At 42.4% G+C, this 16,076-nt stretch overlaps 1 protein-coding gene and 1 long non-coding RNA gene across 3 annotated transcripts; one reads left to right on the forward strand and one right to left on the reverse strand.

The window, feature by feature from the left end:
• Positions 1-713: 713 nt before the first annotated feature.
• On the forward strand, positions 714-12,180 carry LOC123985047. 2 transcript variants are annotated; one of them, XR_006828582.1, is made up of 3 exons: positions 714-880; positions 4,584-4,742; positions 11,901-12,180. It is a non-coding gene; the product is annotated as an uncharacterized LOC123985047 (long non-coding RNA). The 2 variants fall into 2 exon arrangements; XR_006828583.1 differs by lacking the exon at positions 11,901-12,180 and adding an exon at positions 7,598-7,754.
• Positions 2,993-14,995, reverse strand: e2f7 (E2F transcription factor 7). The gene is made up of 13 exons (XM_046072400.1): positions 14,643-14,995; positions 13,977-14,082; positions 13,156-13,464; positions 12,379-12,538; positions 11,892-12,131; positions 10,328-10,483; positions 10,096-10,239; positions 9,696-9,872; positions 9,506-9,590; positions 7,503-7,833; positions 6,854-7,031; positions 5,178-5,563; positions 2,993-4,734 (listed from the first exon to the last, which is right to left on the reverse strand). Exons 2-13 carry the CDS (start codon positions 14,070-14,072, stop codon positions 4,588-4,590), a joined length of 2,409 nt encoding a protein of 802 aa, XP_045928356.1. The 5' UTR covers positions 14,073-14,082; positions 14,643-14,995; the 3' UTR covers positions 2,993-4,587.
• Positions 14,996-16,076: the final 1,081 nt, after the last annotated feature.

Below are 16,076 nucleotides of genomic sequence, written 5' to 3' on the forward strand. Positions count from 1 at the left end.
ATTGTGTCCGATTGGCTATTGCTATTTAGAACATACGTGCGATTAATTATGTGATTTCCTGAGACTTGCTCCTAAGGTTTACTCTCACACTTGCTGCTGTTGATCAGAATGAGTAGCTCGATGAATATTACTATTGCTCTCCAATATATGTTTTACTCCCCCCAAATCAGCTTGTGCATTCTAAAGTGCAATTCCTACATAGGGCCCTGGACTGACTTGCCATTTTTATGAATTATCAACAATATCCAGTCATCTGTCTGTGAGCTTAGGCGTCATGCAGCAAAGTAGTAATGCGGAACACAAAAGCAAGTCCGCATGTGAATGACTGCAAAGAGAACCCCCCTCCCCCCAGAAAACTCTGGACAGGTCCCAACCATACTGAGATGGCCAGTTGTCTCAGATTTGGGTTGGTTGGGTATGTTTTGTATTTGGTTTCTGTTTTCATTCCCTGCCCTTGTTTGCTTGTTTTACTAGTGTTCTGGTCTTGTTTTACTGTCTGTGTTCTTAGCTTTTTGTAGGTTTTGTCAGCAAGGCATTAAAGTCATCTGTGTTATGTTTTATTTTGTGATTTCATGCCTTGTGTATTATGTGACTCTTACTTCCTGTTTTGGTTTGTAGTTTTTCTGCCTCATGTGTCACTGTCTCTCTTTGCTTCCTGTGTTGGCTTCTCTGATTGTCCAGTGGGTTCACCTGTGTGTAATTATGGTCTCCCCTCCTGTTGTATTGTGGTTTGCCCCTTCACTCTGTGCCAGTTCATTGTTTCCCATGCCAGTGTTTCTTGTGCCCCCTGTGTTTTGTGGATTCACTTTGGATTTACTTTCAGTTGGACCTTTTGGATTATTCCCCTGTTGTGTTTTGGGCTGCTCACACCATATCAACTGTAAGTCTGTTTTTTTTCCTCCCTGTCTGCATTTCAATCTCCATGTCTGCATTTGGGTCCACAACCTCTGTTACCAGCATTCAGCTGGCAGCTGAACATAACACAAAGCTAGCAGCACACCTGGGTTTAATAGGCATAGTAGTGTAATTCAGAAAGAATTTCTGAGAGCAGAAGCTAAGCAGTAATAAAAATCAAATACAGACTGCCTCAGGTAGAGCTACAGCTCCCATTTCCCTCATATGAACACAAAGGCTTGAGGCGAGGAAATCCCAGAGAGCCACAGGTAAATGAAAAGCAATAAATAGAATTTTTTTTTAAAACTAAAATGTTAAGCGTTTAATAGGAACACAAAGGTGGTTGCTCTTATGAAATAATAATGGGACGGATTATGGTACTTTGAAAGGATACACCAAATGGGTACAAAAAAATTACATGTTTTTCAGATGTGATCTACAGATGTTTTTGTTTTTATGCCCTAAATCGACATATAACCCTTTTTAAAGAACTTTTTTTTTTTAATACTGATTATAACTGTATCCAGCTGCACCTTGAATAAAATAAACCTGTTTATAAATCCTAATTGTAGTAGTACTAGTGGCATACCCAGTAAGCACTGTTTAGTTGATTTGCAGGTCAAAGAATATCTAGATGTCTTTGTAAAATTTGGGCTAAAACTTAAGCAAGTCTTAACTTCACTTAAAAGTAGAATCATTGAAATACTGTTCAGCCCAGTTTTAACCTAGACATACAGAGCTTCACTATCACTGCGCTCGGCTAAGACATTGTCCAGAACATAACCCCCCTGTCAAATTGTAAACTGCACTTTGGTTTTTAACAGCTTAACACATAAAACAAATCTAACTCTAAATCTTTAAATCTAAAACAGAGCCAGGCTGGCTGTTTCCCACTGCCGCCAGAGCAGTCTTTACGCTAAGCAAACCATTTCCTGGCTGTAGCTTCATATTCTAATGGGAAAACAAAAGTGTGATAGACATCTTCTCATCTAACTCTTGGCAAGAAAGCGTATTTCCCAAAATGTCAAATCACTCTAGGTTATCATCAGTTCATGGTGTGTCTTATTGTGAAATACAGCCATTAAAAATGTTGAAACAACTGTTATATGACTACAAAGCTTTTATCTCAGTTTTATCCTAAACATCTGCACCTAAAGACCACATTAATTAGTTGGTTACTGGGTAGTATGTACAGGAAGGAGTTCTATCAGTAGTAGTGGAGGTGGTAGCACAAATCCATATGCTAGCAGTACTAGCAATGGTAATAGCAGTAATAGGCTGCTAGTAGTACAGTTGTAGTAGAACTGGCAATCGTTAGTGACGTAGTAGTAGTAATCAGGGTGGTAAGAAAAGCAATGAATGTGTGTTCATTGAAGTGGTTTTTGGCCAGAGCAGATACTGTACATATAAACTTAATGGTCCCATCTGCTGAGGTTTAGTGTCATAAATGCTTGGCAGGGGCCAAACACATCTATTGGCAGCTCCCTCGGCTCAGTTTTAGCACTGATATAAAAGCTTAGATTAGATGTTTATATCCTCAGACAGATGGTGTGTGTGTTTTTAAGTGCGACTCAATCAGCCTGACCTGACCCTGAGAATCACACTTGATATGCATTGTTGAAATCAAGCCTTAGTTTATTGGTGTTTACTGCATGGGTCATTAGAATTTCTGAATCAGACTTCTTTCTGCTTCTCCACTGATATCTGAGGTTTTGTTTGTAATAACGCATATTATAATGCTGTGGCTTCACCCAGATCAGCAGTTCCATCTTGTGTTTAATGTGTACAACGCAGCAGTGTGTTATCTGACCACATTAGCACGGCTTGCTTCCATCTGTTGGGTCACTCTGAAATGGGCTGAATTATTGGTGTAATTTGTACGTTTGTAAATCGGTAAACTGAAACAATTTGTAAATCTGTCAACAGTTGGATTACCATCTTAGTGGATTTTTTTTTCACTGTAGAATACAACTGGATAGCTAAATAAATTTTCTTTTAATTTCCGATTAAGTAGGGTGAGCCTTTTATCTTTGAAAAAACAGAATTACATTAGTAAAGCTTTGGTGGGGGGAAAAAAAATCTAAAGCACACACGCCAAAACTGGTCAGTGTCATTTTATTTTTTAAAGTTTGTGAAAGTCATACAGAAGAAAGCCAGTTTGGCCCATAACTACAGAGAGGGAAGAGCAGAACAGTGAAGGAATAGCTCGAAGTTTTGTGGAAGTTAAAATGAGCAGTGCAATAATCATTATTTTAAAAACAGGAAAGCAGCATTTAACATTCTGCATGTGGAAATATAAATGACACTGAAAACAATGTACAAAGAATTAATGACACAACTGTACATTAATAACACATCCAGTGATCAGAGAGGATTATCTGTGCACCCTTTGGTGTGACATAAAACTCTCCTGAATGCAAAGCACCAATATTTTGGCTGGGTTGTCTTATGATTAGAGGGCGGTTGATACTCACCCCTGGACAACCTGAGAAAATCTGTACTGAGGAAGCAGCTCTCTTCTCTCAGCAAGGCACTTAACCCCCAACAGCACCAGCCAACAAGAGAGCGTGGTCATGTCGGGAGTCTCCCAGATGTGTCGGACTATATGCACGTGGAATCGTGCTGCTAAAACAGACAACACATAAACTCAGTCTACTTTCCCTGGATAAATTAAGGATAAAAAAATTCTTTACAGTACTCTGATATCTCTCCAAAATCCACTTCTAGTAAAGTTACAAGTATTCGAGTACCTGAGAGCATCGTCACATTTAGTTGTCAGAGCTAAAGGATTTGTTTAACCATTAAGCTCTATGGTTGCACATACTCAGTGAAAACATACACAGCACCAGTAACATTTGTCTTCCTGATGAGTAAATCCAAGTCCAACAACTGTTTGTTGAGATACTCGGCTTTCAGTAAACACTTAAGGCTTTAGTGATTTTTCTCCTCACAGTAATGTCTGAAATAAGCCGAGAGAAGCTTGTCTGCTACTGTCGACGTAACCCGGCGACCAGCAGCTGATACATTTCCTATTATACCTTGATAATGTAGCTAAACCTAACAGGGGCCAGACAATCACTTCAATATTAAACAAACATTTGTCAAATACTAAAACAAGTTAATGTTCCATTACAGTCTCTGTAATCAACATATATTAGCTAAAATATAAATAGCAATTGGGCTATATATATACACAAACACACACACAAGTGACAGGGGGTTAGGTAGCTTGATCGTATCTGGGAGGGAAAATTAAGGTCGACAAACAAAAGTTCAGCAGTGGCCGACTCCCACCACAGGAGGGCACTGTTACATTGGCAATACTGCTTCTCTCATTCACTTGGAAACGCAGCATCCCATAATTACAACCATGAGGCACATTTGAACTGTTACTATAACGACCAATAACGGAAGAGTTTCATGTAAAAATGAGATTCCCACCATTTAGTAAAACATTACAATCATCAGCAAAATGCGAGATATCTTAAGATCTCTGCTTTCCAAAAATGTTTCATATTTAAGGATAGTTAATTTTACATCTCAGAGTAAACAGTCTCTTGCTGAAACGTTTATTCTTGCAGATTGGAAGGAAACCCTTAATTTATTAATTAATAAACTAACAAAGCATCAGTGGGTTGAAACCATTTCTTTCACACCAGCATGTAAGCCACCCAATTCCATCTCTTCAGATGTCTACATGGTCGGAGGGTGGCCGATGTCCAGTCTCCTCTGTGCGGAGCCTCTTTTCCGGGCAGCTGGTACAGCGCTGACTACACTTCCCAGTGTGCCTGGGGTCTGGAAGAAAGCCTTAGCAGCAGACGATGTGGTTTCCTTTGGTGTCTGTGAAGGTAAAGAGTGATGTAGGCTTTGGTTAGTTACATTATTGACAGGTACTTTGGGGAGCAGGGAGCATTTTCACAAGTTTCTTTGAAGGTGGATTCGAGAACTCTTAGATGTCAGAAAACAGTCACTGTTAAAGCTCTTCATTGATGACTAGATGTGCTAGAAAATGACTGTGAGGAGCAATTCTGGCAGACAGTTTTGCAGACAGGAACATTAATCTCTGCATAAGAAGTTGGAGATTACAAAAAGCGTCAAAATGAGGGGAAACCATCCACAAAACAGACGCCGCATCTGCTTTCATGTCAAGCTGTGTTGTGGCATTTTTACAAGTACCAGAAAGGTCATGTAGCATCATGAAAGAAAATGACGTTGACGTTAATAAGCTCTGCAGAGATCTGCGTATGTGTGGGGAGGGCAGCATTAGAACAGGAAAGTCTTACCAGTGGTTCTGGTGTGTGGATGCTGACGGTCTGACGTGGTCCTGAGGGGGAATGTGGAATGCCTGACCCGTACAGCCGGCTCTGTTCTGGGGTGGACGGCGAAGGAGCCGGCGACCTGTTGATCTCTGATGCTGCTGGCAGGCCGAACGGCGGCGCCCCCACCATAAAGTGGGCAGGTGACATCACAGCAGGCAGACTGAAGCTCAGTTTGCTGTGGGCATTTGAGCCTTGCTGTTGTAGGCCGCTGGCCACTAGGGGGTAGTGGGGAAGAGCTGAAGAGGGCACCAGGACGTAGGGCAGTGCCAGGGTGGGAACACTGCTGGGAGGAAGTGCTAGACCAGCTGGTGGCTGGCCGGCAGAGAGGAAGAAGTTGAGGCTATTCAGACCTGGAGAAAACAGATGCTGTGGGTTATTTCATTATTTTTTATACAATATGGACTACACTGTTAGGTTTCAAAGTCATCTGACTTGTACCAAGACAGGCTCCAGATTGCCAAACACGTTAAAAACCTGAGAACAAATCCCCGTTGAACCAACATTTGGTGAGTCGTCATGAAACTGTACATTTTATTGCATTTGTCAGCATGTAACATGATGATTTTTGCAGAAAGGATTTGTACAGATACCGTCTTCTATCAGTCAACTCCAAAACCATTTCATATTCTTACACTATTCTAGTGCTTTTTGGACATGTTTGACTAAGAAAATTTGTTTGGCTGTGGTAGAACAAAGCAAGAACAGCACAAACTTAGTTTTACATACTTGGTTTGTAGTTTTTATTTTACACTTAAATGTAATCATTTAGATTGTATTATACAGTTTACCTCTGTCACATAATCAAACATTAAAATGACTGATGGCTTAACTAGTGATGAGATGTTCAACTTTTTAAAAGTATTTAAAGGTAAAACTGATTTTTGTACTTTCCCCCAAACAAAACTAATACTGTATTTTAATGTTTACAATTTACAAACCCAGACTCCAGTCTTTGTGTTGTCATGTCAGTATGAACCTGCAGACGGTCTCTTGTTATACTGTCAGGCTTGATGATATAATATCTCCCAGAAGATGTGCAACACTGTTGTTCTACTTCCAGCTGCTCCAAATGAGCTCACCCCTGTACCCAACCAAGAGCTGATGCAATAAAGGAGAAATGTTTAATGGAGCAGATAAGCGATTTGAGTCCTTTAAAAGATAAAAATAAGTGGCTTGTTTTTGGACAAGATAGTGTGTGCATGCGTTTTGTTATGCGTTTTGTTTTGTTTTGGGGCGGCTGTGGCTCAGGAGGTAGAGCGGGTTGGCCGTTAATCGGAAGGTCGGCGGTTCAATCCCTGGCTCCCCCTGGTTGCGTGTCGAAGTGTCCTTGGGCAAGATACTGAACCCCGATTTGCCCCTGGCGGCTGTTCCGCCAGTGTATGAATGTGTGTGAATGTTAGTTTCTGTTTGAGCACTTAGGCTCAGTGTATGAATGTGTATGACTGGTGAATGCAGATGTAGCGCTTTGAGTGGTCGAAAAGACTAGAAAGGCGCTATACAAGTACGGAGCATTTACATTTACATGTTACTTATAATATGCTAAATATTCTATGTGGAAAATACCCTGAGAACTTCTCAAATCCAGCTAACAGTTCTGACATACCCTTGCCTGTAGTGGGTTTTCAGAGTTGTGTACATACCTGCGTTGTTGGGTACATAGAGGTAGTGTGATGGCTGGGCCGGCTCACTGATGCGGTTGCCACCTAGACTTTCATCAAACGCCTGCTCTCTGGAGAAGCCTGCTGGGCTTTCTGGGGAAGTCCTGGTGTTACCCCTTTGGGAACACTCTGCTGCTTCCCTGTGAGGTTCAGATCTCATCTGGAAGGGGAAAAACAAACACTGGGAATAAATTCAAGAATTAAAGTCCAAGGATTTTTCCACAAGTAAGAGTGCAGTGCCTATGGCCAATTATCTAAATTGTGAAAAATGGGACTCTTCCAATTACTAGTGCTGCGTGGCCTGATTAATTGCTGGGGGGTTCAAATTATCAAATATCCTATACATCACTAATATGATATTTCTATAATTACACCAGGAATGAGTTATTCTCATCAGTGAGCGGGTAGCATTTCATATTTTCAATTTAACAGGCTTCTATCAAGAATTATAGAGGATCTTGTGATTGTGGACACAAAACCACACAGGACAAAAGGCATAATGTAATCACGTCACTGCACTGAACCAAAATAATTATGCTGTTCAGTCAATCTTATTATATTAGACAGTAAGTAAAATGTTTTTCTCTGTAAATATTTTATCAGCATATCAAGACACACACCACCACCTCACCTTGTCACATTCCTCTAACCCAGACGTTCCCTTCTTTTTCACCACCGTCTCCTCTTCTTCCCTTTCTTCACTCCTTCTCTTCCTCCCCTCCTCAGACTCCAACCTGGGCAATCTCTGGCCTTCAGGCCTCTGGTCAGGCTTGTCTGGCGCCCTGTACAGCATGACCACCGAGGGCTGGGACAGGCTGGGTAGGTAGGCCAAGCAGTGGGGGGAGGAGGAAGGTGTGAAGAGATGCTCTTGGTGGAGAGAAGGTGCCAGCAGGGTGGGGTGGGCGGAGGAGAGGGGCAGCGGGCTGCTGCTGCGGGTCTGCAGTGCTGCGCCTGGACAGTTACTGCAGGGAAACAAGAAAGCAAGAAATTTTTATTTGTTAGAATTCAAGCTTAATGTAAAAAAGCTTATAAATAAATGAGCTTCATTTAAAAATAACAACAAAAGGCAACCCTCACAGGGCCTGGGTCCACATACGCTTTTCCGGGGTCCAAATATGATGCTTGAATGGATGTCAAAGGACACATGCCGAGGTGGAAATGGAGACTGGCAACTCTAGAGTGTCTTTCCAAAGTAGATTTATAGTGTTTTTTACTTTTAGCTTTAGTGCATTAATGAAACAATCAACAAATAAGGTTTGGCCTCTCTCTTGCTTACTTTACTACAACAGTGGTTCTCAAAGTGTGGTCCAGGGACCCCCAGAGGTTCCCCAGCAAAAAAAAAGTGGAATCATTTATTTTCCATCTAAGTAACTGAGGACAGAATGTGACTATTTTGGTCACGGGTTTCATGCACTTTCTGTAATAAAACATCTAAAAGCCAAAATCCTGTCAGATGGGAGACCCTGGGATAAACTCGTATCAAATGGGGGTCTGATTTGTGTCAGTTTAGGGGTCCCTAATGTTAAAAAGTTTTAGAAGCACTGCATTACAAGACATAACAGGAAATGTCCAACTCTTCTCCTTGTAGTGGTACCAGTGGCACCCAGTACTTCCTATTTGTGTGAATGAAGCTGTCCACAAAATGCAGTAGCTGCGGGTTTTATGTATGACCAATTGGGGGAAAAAATCTGCTCTGCAAACTCTGCTCAGGGATGCGAGCGAGCGTGGACAATTTTTAGGCACCAGGGTCGATGGCAGAGGAATTAAATCCCTGGCTCCCACCGGACAAAAAGCGGGGGAGATTTCTGAACCCTTGGAAAAGTTTGTGTGGTAGAAAAGAGGCTGGATGGCCCTCTGATCTCTCTCGCTGATGTGCAGACTTCTCACTGGCCGCCTTCCAGCTATGAACCTCCACCTCTTATCCTGTGGGCTACTACTGCCTCTGGTGCATTTTGTTTTACCCAGCTTCATGTGTAAAATATTCCTTTTCAACACACTTCTATGCCCCATTATTATCATCGCTCCCTCCAGAAACACTTAACAGCCACAGCCCTGAGGCAGCTGTGGTTTGGCCAGCAAGCAGGCCAACCGTAGAAATAACAACCAGAACTACTGTGTACTGTATCTATGGAGCCAACGCATACAACCATAGGAGACAAAAACTATTCATATCCACAGTAGTCCGCTTATGTTACATGTAGCCTAAAGCTAATCACATCAGCCAATGAAAACACAGGCAGTGAGTGTGAAATATGGTATATGAATGAGATCTAAAAACCCCTTCAGAGACTGGGGGGCCATGGCACCTTATAACTAAACATGTTGTTAATAGCGTGTGATGCCATCTGTCAAAATGAAAACTGTGTATCCATTTGGATGCAGTTGTCACTTTAGTTTTCAATCTGAGACGAAGAGTTTCTCTATAATATCTAATTTCCCCCTTGTTCCAGGCAGCTGATGTGGATTCTCTACAATAAAACTGAAAGACTGATCGGGGTTAGCGAAAAGAGTTACTGCAGTAAATTGTACAGCACACAGTAGTATATTTTACTGTAGTCTGCAGTGGTAAACCAAGAGACTGCAACTGGTGATATCAAACAGGTTGAGTGTGTATGTGTGTTAGTATTAACTCACTCAGTGCTGTTTCCAAACTGCAGTTGACACACTGCATTGTTGCTTGAAGTCTTTCTGGAATAATCCACAGGCTGGCTTGGCTGACCTGCAGTGTGAGGAAAGTAAACCAGTTATCAGACATGAACATTAAAAAAAACTCTACTGTAATACAGCGACAAAAGGAAACTGCAAAATTCATAGTGTCTCTCACCAGTAGGTTCTCGTCGTGGACTGCTGGGTGCAGAGCTGACCTGCCGCTGGATGGCCACAGAAGTTGGTGTGATGTTGAAAGAGGTGTAGCGTGCCATCTTGGCTTTTCTGAGGTCCTGGCCTGCCATTGGCTGCGTGGCCCCAGGCAGAGTGACAGCCGCCAAGTTCACAGTATTTCCTACAGATGATGATGACAGCGAGATGGATGACTTTAGCATGATAGCAGTAATGGCAAATGTAGCTAATGGCAAAAAATCTGCCATTTGGTAGACTCCTCTATCCAAAACACCTTACAGGTGACAGTGATGCATATTAATCACTGTCACCAGAGGTCTCTGAATGGGTCCAGGAGCGTCAGAGCTACTTTTGTAAAGTTAATAAAGCTTGTCTTTGATCCTTACCGGCATTTCCAGAGCGTTTGAATTCAACAGGGCCAAGCCACTTGAAGGCCGGCTTCCTGCCTCTCTCCTCACGGACATGGACCTTCTTTATGAGGCCCAGGCTGGTCAGCACATTGGCAATGTCGTACAGTCGCCGCACCTTAGCTGAAGAAGATACAGGGATGGGGTTTAGTTTTGATAACACAGGTTCTGTAATACAAGACATTTTCATCTTTTGTACTTTCTTTCTCACTTTTGTACTTGCTGTGACTTGACGAGTCCTGACTCTCCTCGATGAGAATCTTCGCCGCTGTGTCCAGGGTAACAGTCTGAGTTTTGGACACCAGGAACAGCATGACAAACTTCTGGCTCATGATGCGCAGAGATTTGTCTTTCCTGTTGCCAGCAGCTAGAAATAACATAGAAACATCTACATTATATAATGTAATCACCAGTGAACATTGGGCCATTGCAGGAGCAAGGAATAACTCATTTGTATAAGAACATATTTAGAAAAACAGACCCCTCTTCCTCTTATGTAAATACCTGCAATAATTCAAACCCGCCCTTCAAAACCTCTTTCTATTGTGTTTTTGTTGAATGTGATTTAAAACATTTTAAAGCAGTGACATGAAACCTTAAACATGATCACATGTATGTTAAAGCAGGGGGCAGGCCTTTGTGCTCTGCAAGAAATTAGCATTCACATACCCGTGGTTCACTTAACACAGTTAAATGCAGACACACATGAGGTTTTGTTTAATTAGAGCCTTGATTTTTCCTGTTTAACAGGAAAACCAACACAAAAGCAGAGACAACCCTCATGAATATAAATATAAAGCACCACTATCTGACTGTTCAAAGGTCACTGTAAACTGAGGATCCTGATCATTTTGTAGATTAGAAAGATTTAAATGGTTTACCACACTGCCTCTTCTAATGGTAGTGGTATGGTATGTTAGATATGGTGTCATTAAGCATTAAAATGATGGAGGTTCAGCCCTAACCGCTCCTGCAGAGAAAACCAAAACCCTTAAATTTAGAAAATAAATACCACATCCTCTAATACCATGTTTGCAGTCTGAGTACCAACCTTCCAACGCCCATAGGAGTTGCACCCTGCATATATCGTCTTTCACATACAGTGAAATGTTTCCAACTTGTTAAAAAATAATTGATCGTGAACCACGACATTAACGCTTAAATGTGCAGCTGCCGCCTTAATAATACCATTTCAGATGTAGGTGTTTGTTGTTCTGCAGGACAGCAGTGATGACAGCTATTACGTATAATTATATCGCCTGAGGTCATCACATTCAACCAGCCGTAACAACACCAGCAGACATTAACCACTTAATGGACATCAAAGCCTGTCACTGGGCTTTACCTTTGTAAAGTGCCTCTTCGTCATGAGTGCTATTATTATCCTGCCACACTGACAAGTCAACACACACACTCTCAATGAAAAGCTGTGTGCATGTGTGTGCATGCATGAGGAGGAAGGATCCCTATGGAAACCAGGCTTGTATTCACTCTCCTGTGGGTTTGAGGGTGAAGGGAATGATTGTTTAGCGGTGGTAATTTTGTGGTAGCTGCTCCCGAGATGAAACCTACACTTGCATTTTTACACATGCGACATTAAACTGATGGTGTCATCCTAGTGCAACATTAAACTTCAGCCCCTTTATCACTGCCAGTGGTAAAGACATGCAAAGGTGCTAGCAGAAGAAAATGGGAAACTAAGAACTAGCAGAAAGGGTATTTGCAGAATCCCTTACTGAAGGTTGGATAAACTTAAATGCCTCTCCGTTCATTACCGTTGCCAGCATCTCCTTCTGCGCCGTCGTCCTCGTGCCCCGCTCCGGCCTCTCTGGCCTCGGTGGCCAACGCCATCTGGATGTGGTAGCCCTGCTGCCGACCCCTCCGCTGCAGCTCCTCCAGCGTGGCCTCCAGCCGCTGACGGCCGTACCAGGTGTAGCTGTTCTTGGCTATCCGACCCACAATCATCAGAGACTCTAATACGTTGACGATGTCATAGATACGCCGCCGCTCCACTCCTGACAAGTTCAACAGAAGAGCAGAGAACTGATCTGCCCGTTCTTAGAAAACATACGGGCATGTTTAAATAAAAACTCACCAAATAGGCAGTGTGTGTCAGTGTACAAATAAATGAATGTTACGAAACTAAAGAGCTTTGCTCCAAATTGCAGCTCAGCACCTTCCACTAAATACAGAGGGATTCTAATGTTTGTATGAAATAACAACCGTCCCTAAATCCAATAACATAAAATGACCGGCTCTTACCAAGACTGGTCGCCACCTCATCCAGTGAGATCCAGATGGGGATGTGCGGTGGTGGGTAATCAGGGTAGAGGGCCAGGAACTTCTGGCACAGCAGACCCAGACTCTTCTGCTTCCTGCTGGGCTTTTTGTCAGTATCATCCTCTTCCTCTGCAGCTTCAAACTGGACAGACACACAAAACGCATAAAGAGATGAATGATAAACATTTCTTCTTAAAATAATTTTCTGCCGGCTAAGTGATCCTTGGGGTTATTTAGCATGCACACTAACACACATCTCAGTTCAGTGCCTTAAATAGACATCTTCAAATGCACATATTTTAGAATAGAATTAAATCCTGCAATAACCAATAAGGCCGGGAAAAACCTTCACATGTCGGATTTAACAAATAATTGTATCACACAAGCTCAGGGCAATTCAGCCTCCAGCTGCCATTTTCTATACAATATATTTATTACACATGACTGAGTGATTTTGCTTTTGAAAACTCACTATCTTGAGAATTCAGCTGCTAATGTGAGTAAAGTGAGGGAGAAAGTGTTTACTCCCTGGACTTTTAAGATTGTGGAAATGCTGGGTTCCTCAGAGAGCATTTCCACAATCAAACTAATAAGCAATAACTGCAACCTCACTTTCTCCCCAGTGAATAACACAAAAAATAAGAGACTTTTAGACTGTATTAATTATGCACTATTGATTATTTTCGAGGCCGTTTGAACCCATGTGTTTCGATACTATATATACTTTGCCTCTTTGGCAGGTGCTAAAATTTCACATACCTGACAAGAGTCTTCCACCTCTGTATCCTCCACCACGGCATCTGGGCTTGCTGGCTTGTCCTTCTCATTCTCTATGGGTCTAAACAGCACCTTTTTCATCTCTCTGTCCCGGATGTCTGGGCTCGCTGCGCTGATCAGCATCTTTAGATTGGCCGTGGGCGTCCAGGGCTCCGCCAAGGCCATGTGTTTGATGGGGGTGATGTGGGCCAGGTCAGGGGTGGCGCCTTTTCTGCTTATCAGCAAAGCAGGGATGGTGGACTCTGTAGATTTCAGTGGCGTGGATCTTCTCCTCTCTGTGCAGATGTTTTCCTGTGACAAGTGCGTTATTGTATTAGTGGAAGTTAGCCTGCAGTCTTACAAATGTTTAGTCAATGTTTCAAACATTTGTTAAACTGGGTACATTTCAAGGACTCCAAAACTATTAAACCTGCTGCTGTATAAACCCAAATCACAGGCTTTTGTTTAGGAAGTCAAATGTTCACACTGGGACAGCGTGGCATGCTGATTAATTTGGGTGCAGTATTTAAATAAAAAATTCAAGAAAATAAATTTGAGATTTTGTAAAACTTTATGACTTTGTGTGACCCCCCCCTTTTTGACAAGCTACTTCCCACTTTCTCTGATGGAAACACTGGTGTTTATAGCCAAAGGCCAGCCTAGCCTAGCCCATAGCAACCATATCTCACTCTTTAGATGCCACCACATTACCCGGAACATCTGTCTGAGATCAGCCTGATTCTGGAGCTCTCCTTCAGTTGCATCATATCAAACCTGCCACACGTCTCAGATCACACCTTATTAGATCAACATCTTAACCTTACCTTTTGTTCACTTTGGCCCCCATCCTCCTCCAGCTCCATCGTGAAACTTTTCCTTGGACTTGTGAGGTCTTTCAGTGCTAGACATTCAACTTCCATCAGGATAAAACTGCATTCCAAAAAAGGAAAGTTTTATGTAGTAACGCAGAAATAGATTACCTGACTAATACCAAAGCGGAATGAATGATTTAAGTAAATTTCAGCTAAGTTACAGAAAAGTCAGACGAGTGGTCAGCTGGATTTGGCGGAAAGAACATCAGCTAATTAGCCCTTAGCAAGCTAATGGCTGTAACGCAACCATCCATTTCCCTAACGTTAGTTAACGTTAGGCTTATGCTACCATAACGTAAACCTACTGAAATGCAGCGGATATAGCAAGTTGAGAGCTGAAAGTATTACTACGTGATGTTTATAAATAACGTTAATTCTAAGTTGACGTAAGCTGTAGCGTTAAGGTTAACTTACGTTATCATCTTCGTAAAGGGCCAATTCACTAAAATATGTCCATATTATTAGGTATGGCAGAGCCTGAAAATTGCTTTATTACTGTATTATTATAGTCTCTAAGGCTTATTTAGCTTTAATTAGCTACTTAGCTAACATTACTAGCTCAGCTGACCAGCATACCAACAGTTAGGAAACCACTAAAGAGGAAACACCGTTCCTCACCTTTTTCGCCGTTGAATGAATGAAATATTCCAATGTGGCTCTGTGCCCGATTATACAGACTTGTCAGCGCGTATTTTCTTCAAACCAACATAGCAGCCAATTTCCCTCTTCAAAATAAGCGGGTAGTGCTCCTCAGCTTGTACCTCCAGTCCTCTAAGAGCCCTGTCCGATCAGCGGAAACTCTACACTGTCCCGGGGAGACTTCAGCATCACCCGCTCAAGCTTGTTTTCTGGCGCTCTCAGGCATCTGGCTCACTCCAGCCTATCAGGGCCCAGGTGACTGACTGCGTCATTCAGCTCCAGCCAGTCAGCGTTATTGTCCTCGGCTTCTACCAATGGGCGTGGAAGACGGCCACGCCTCTAGAGTTGTGTTGGCGGGGCAACAGGCGCGCTCTGTCCCCAGTCTAGGAGGGGTTAATAAAAAAAAAAAAAAAAAAAAAAAAAAAGTCTCACTCTGGAACTATTTTCGGGTACAGCACCAGCAACGGCAGCAGGGAAACCTGGGTCATGTGGTCAACACTTTTCGGTAGCATATTTGGAACAACTGACGCAAAGCAACGAACACTGAAAGTCAAAATTTACACTATAATTTACAATGCTGTAAGCACTGTAGAAGGTTATATCAGGCAGGCATTCAAGTATTTTATTTTTTTCAAACTAAACCCCTTTCCAATACAGTGGAAAATTAATCTGTAGTGATTTTTCTTTTAGGGATGATAATCAACAAAGGGAGACTCATCAAGGCGCCAACGACAATTACGAAAAACGATGTTTAACAGACCAGTGACATGTTGAGACATGTAATACATTTGTAACTGTTAACTGCCTGCTTCAGTCATTAACAACTTCCATTAATGACCTGCTAATCCTGTTCGCTTTTAGACGAGTGAACACAATGTATGTATTCTGATTAAAATAAAAAAAAAACAAAGAGAAGGAAGAAGAGTTATTTCTAACTGCCATCCTGCTAATGACGTGAGTATTAGTACACCGAAACGAGTGACTAACAGCCTCATAGACGATCTTTGATTTTCAGCCAAGAGTTTTGTGCTTCTTCTCCCACAGTAACGCCAGCGTCCCGTGGTAAAACCCTGCCCACAGACACCCGTTATTAATACCTTTTACCTAATCACCCAGGTTTTGTGTCTGCGGCTGGCTGTAATTAGCTGTGCGGCTAAAACAAACAGATGGGAGGCCGGAGGGAGGTGGGGGACAACCCACACTCTATGGGGACAAAACGAGTGGCGCTAATATCACCTGGGCCGCAGCGCGAAAAGTTGTGGTGGAAGAGAGAGCAGACAGGGTCCCGCCCTCTTTTATCCTGCATGCGAACAGGCTGTCTGTCTGAGGAATAAGTGGTTGCATAATATCTCTCAAAACACATCTGCCGCCAAACGCCATTCAAATCAGGGCCAGTGAAGGTGGGACACATTC

The sequence above is a fragment of the Micropterus dolomieu genome, linkage group LG16, assembly GCF_021292245.1.
Source record: "Micropterus dolomieu isolate WLL.071019.BEF.003 ecotype Adirondacks linkage group LG16, ASM2129224v1, whole genome shotgun sequence".
Taxonomy (NCBI): domain Eukaryota; kingdom Metazoa; phylum Chordata; class Actinopteri; order Centrarchiformes; family Centrarchidae; genus Micropterus; species Micropterus dolomieu.

Excerpts from the sequence above, each read along its gene's own strand:
- e2f7 (XM_046072400.1), bottom strand. The coding sequence starts at position 14,072 with ATGGAAGTTGAATGTCTAGCACTGAAAGACCTCACAAGTCCAAGGAAA. Across the intron at positions 12,539-13,155 it reads AGGTGGAAGACTCTTGTCAG|TTTGAAGCTGCAGAGGAAGA; the intron begins GTATGTGAAATT and ends GTGTCTGTCCAG. Across the intron at positions 12,132-12,378 it reads TGAGGTGGCGACCAGTCTTG|GAGTGGAGCGGCGGCGTATC; the intron begins GTAAGAGCCGGT and ends TGAACTTGTCAG.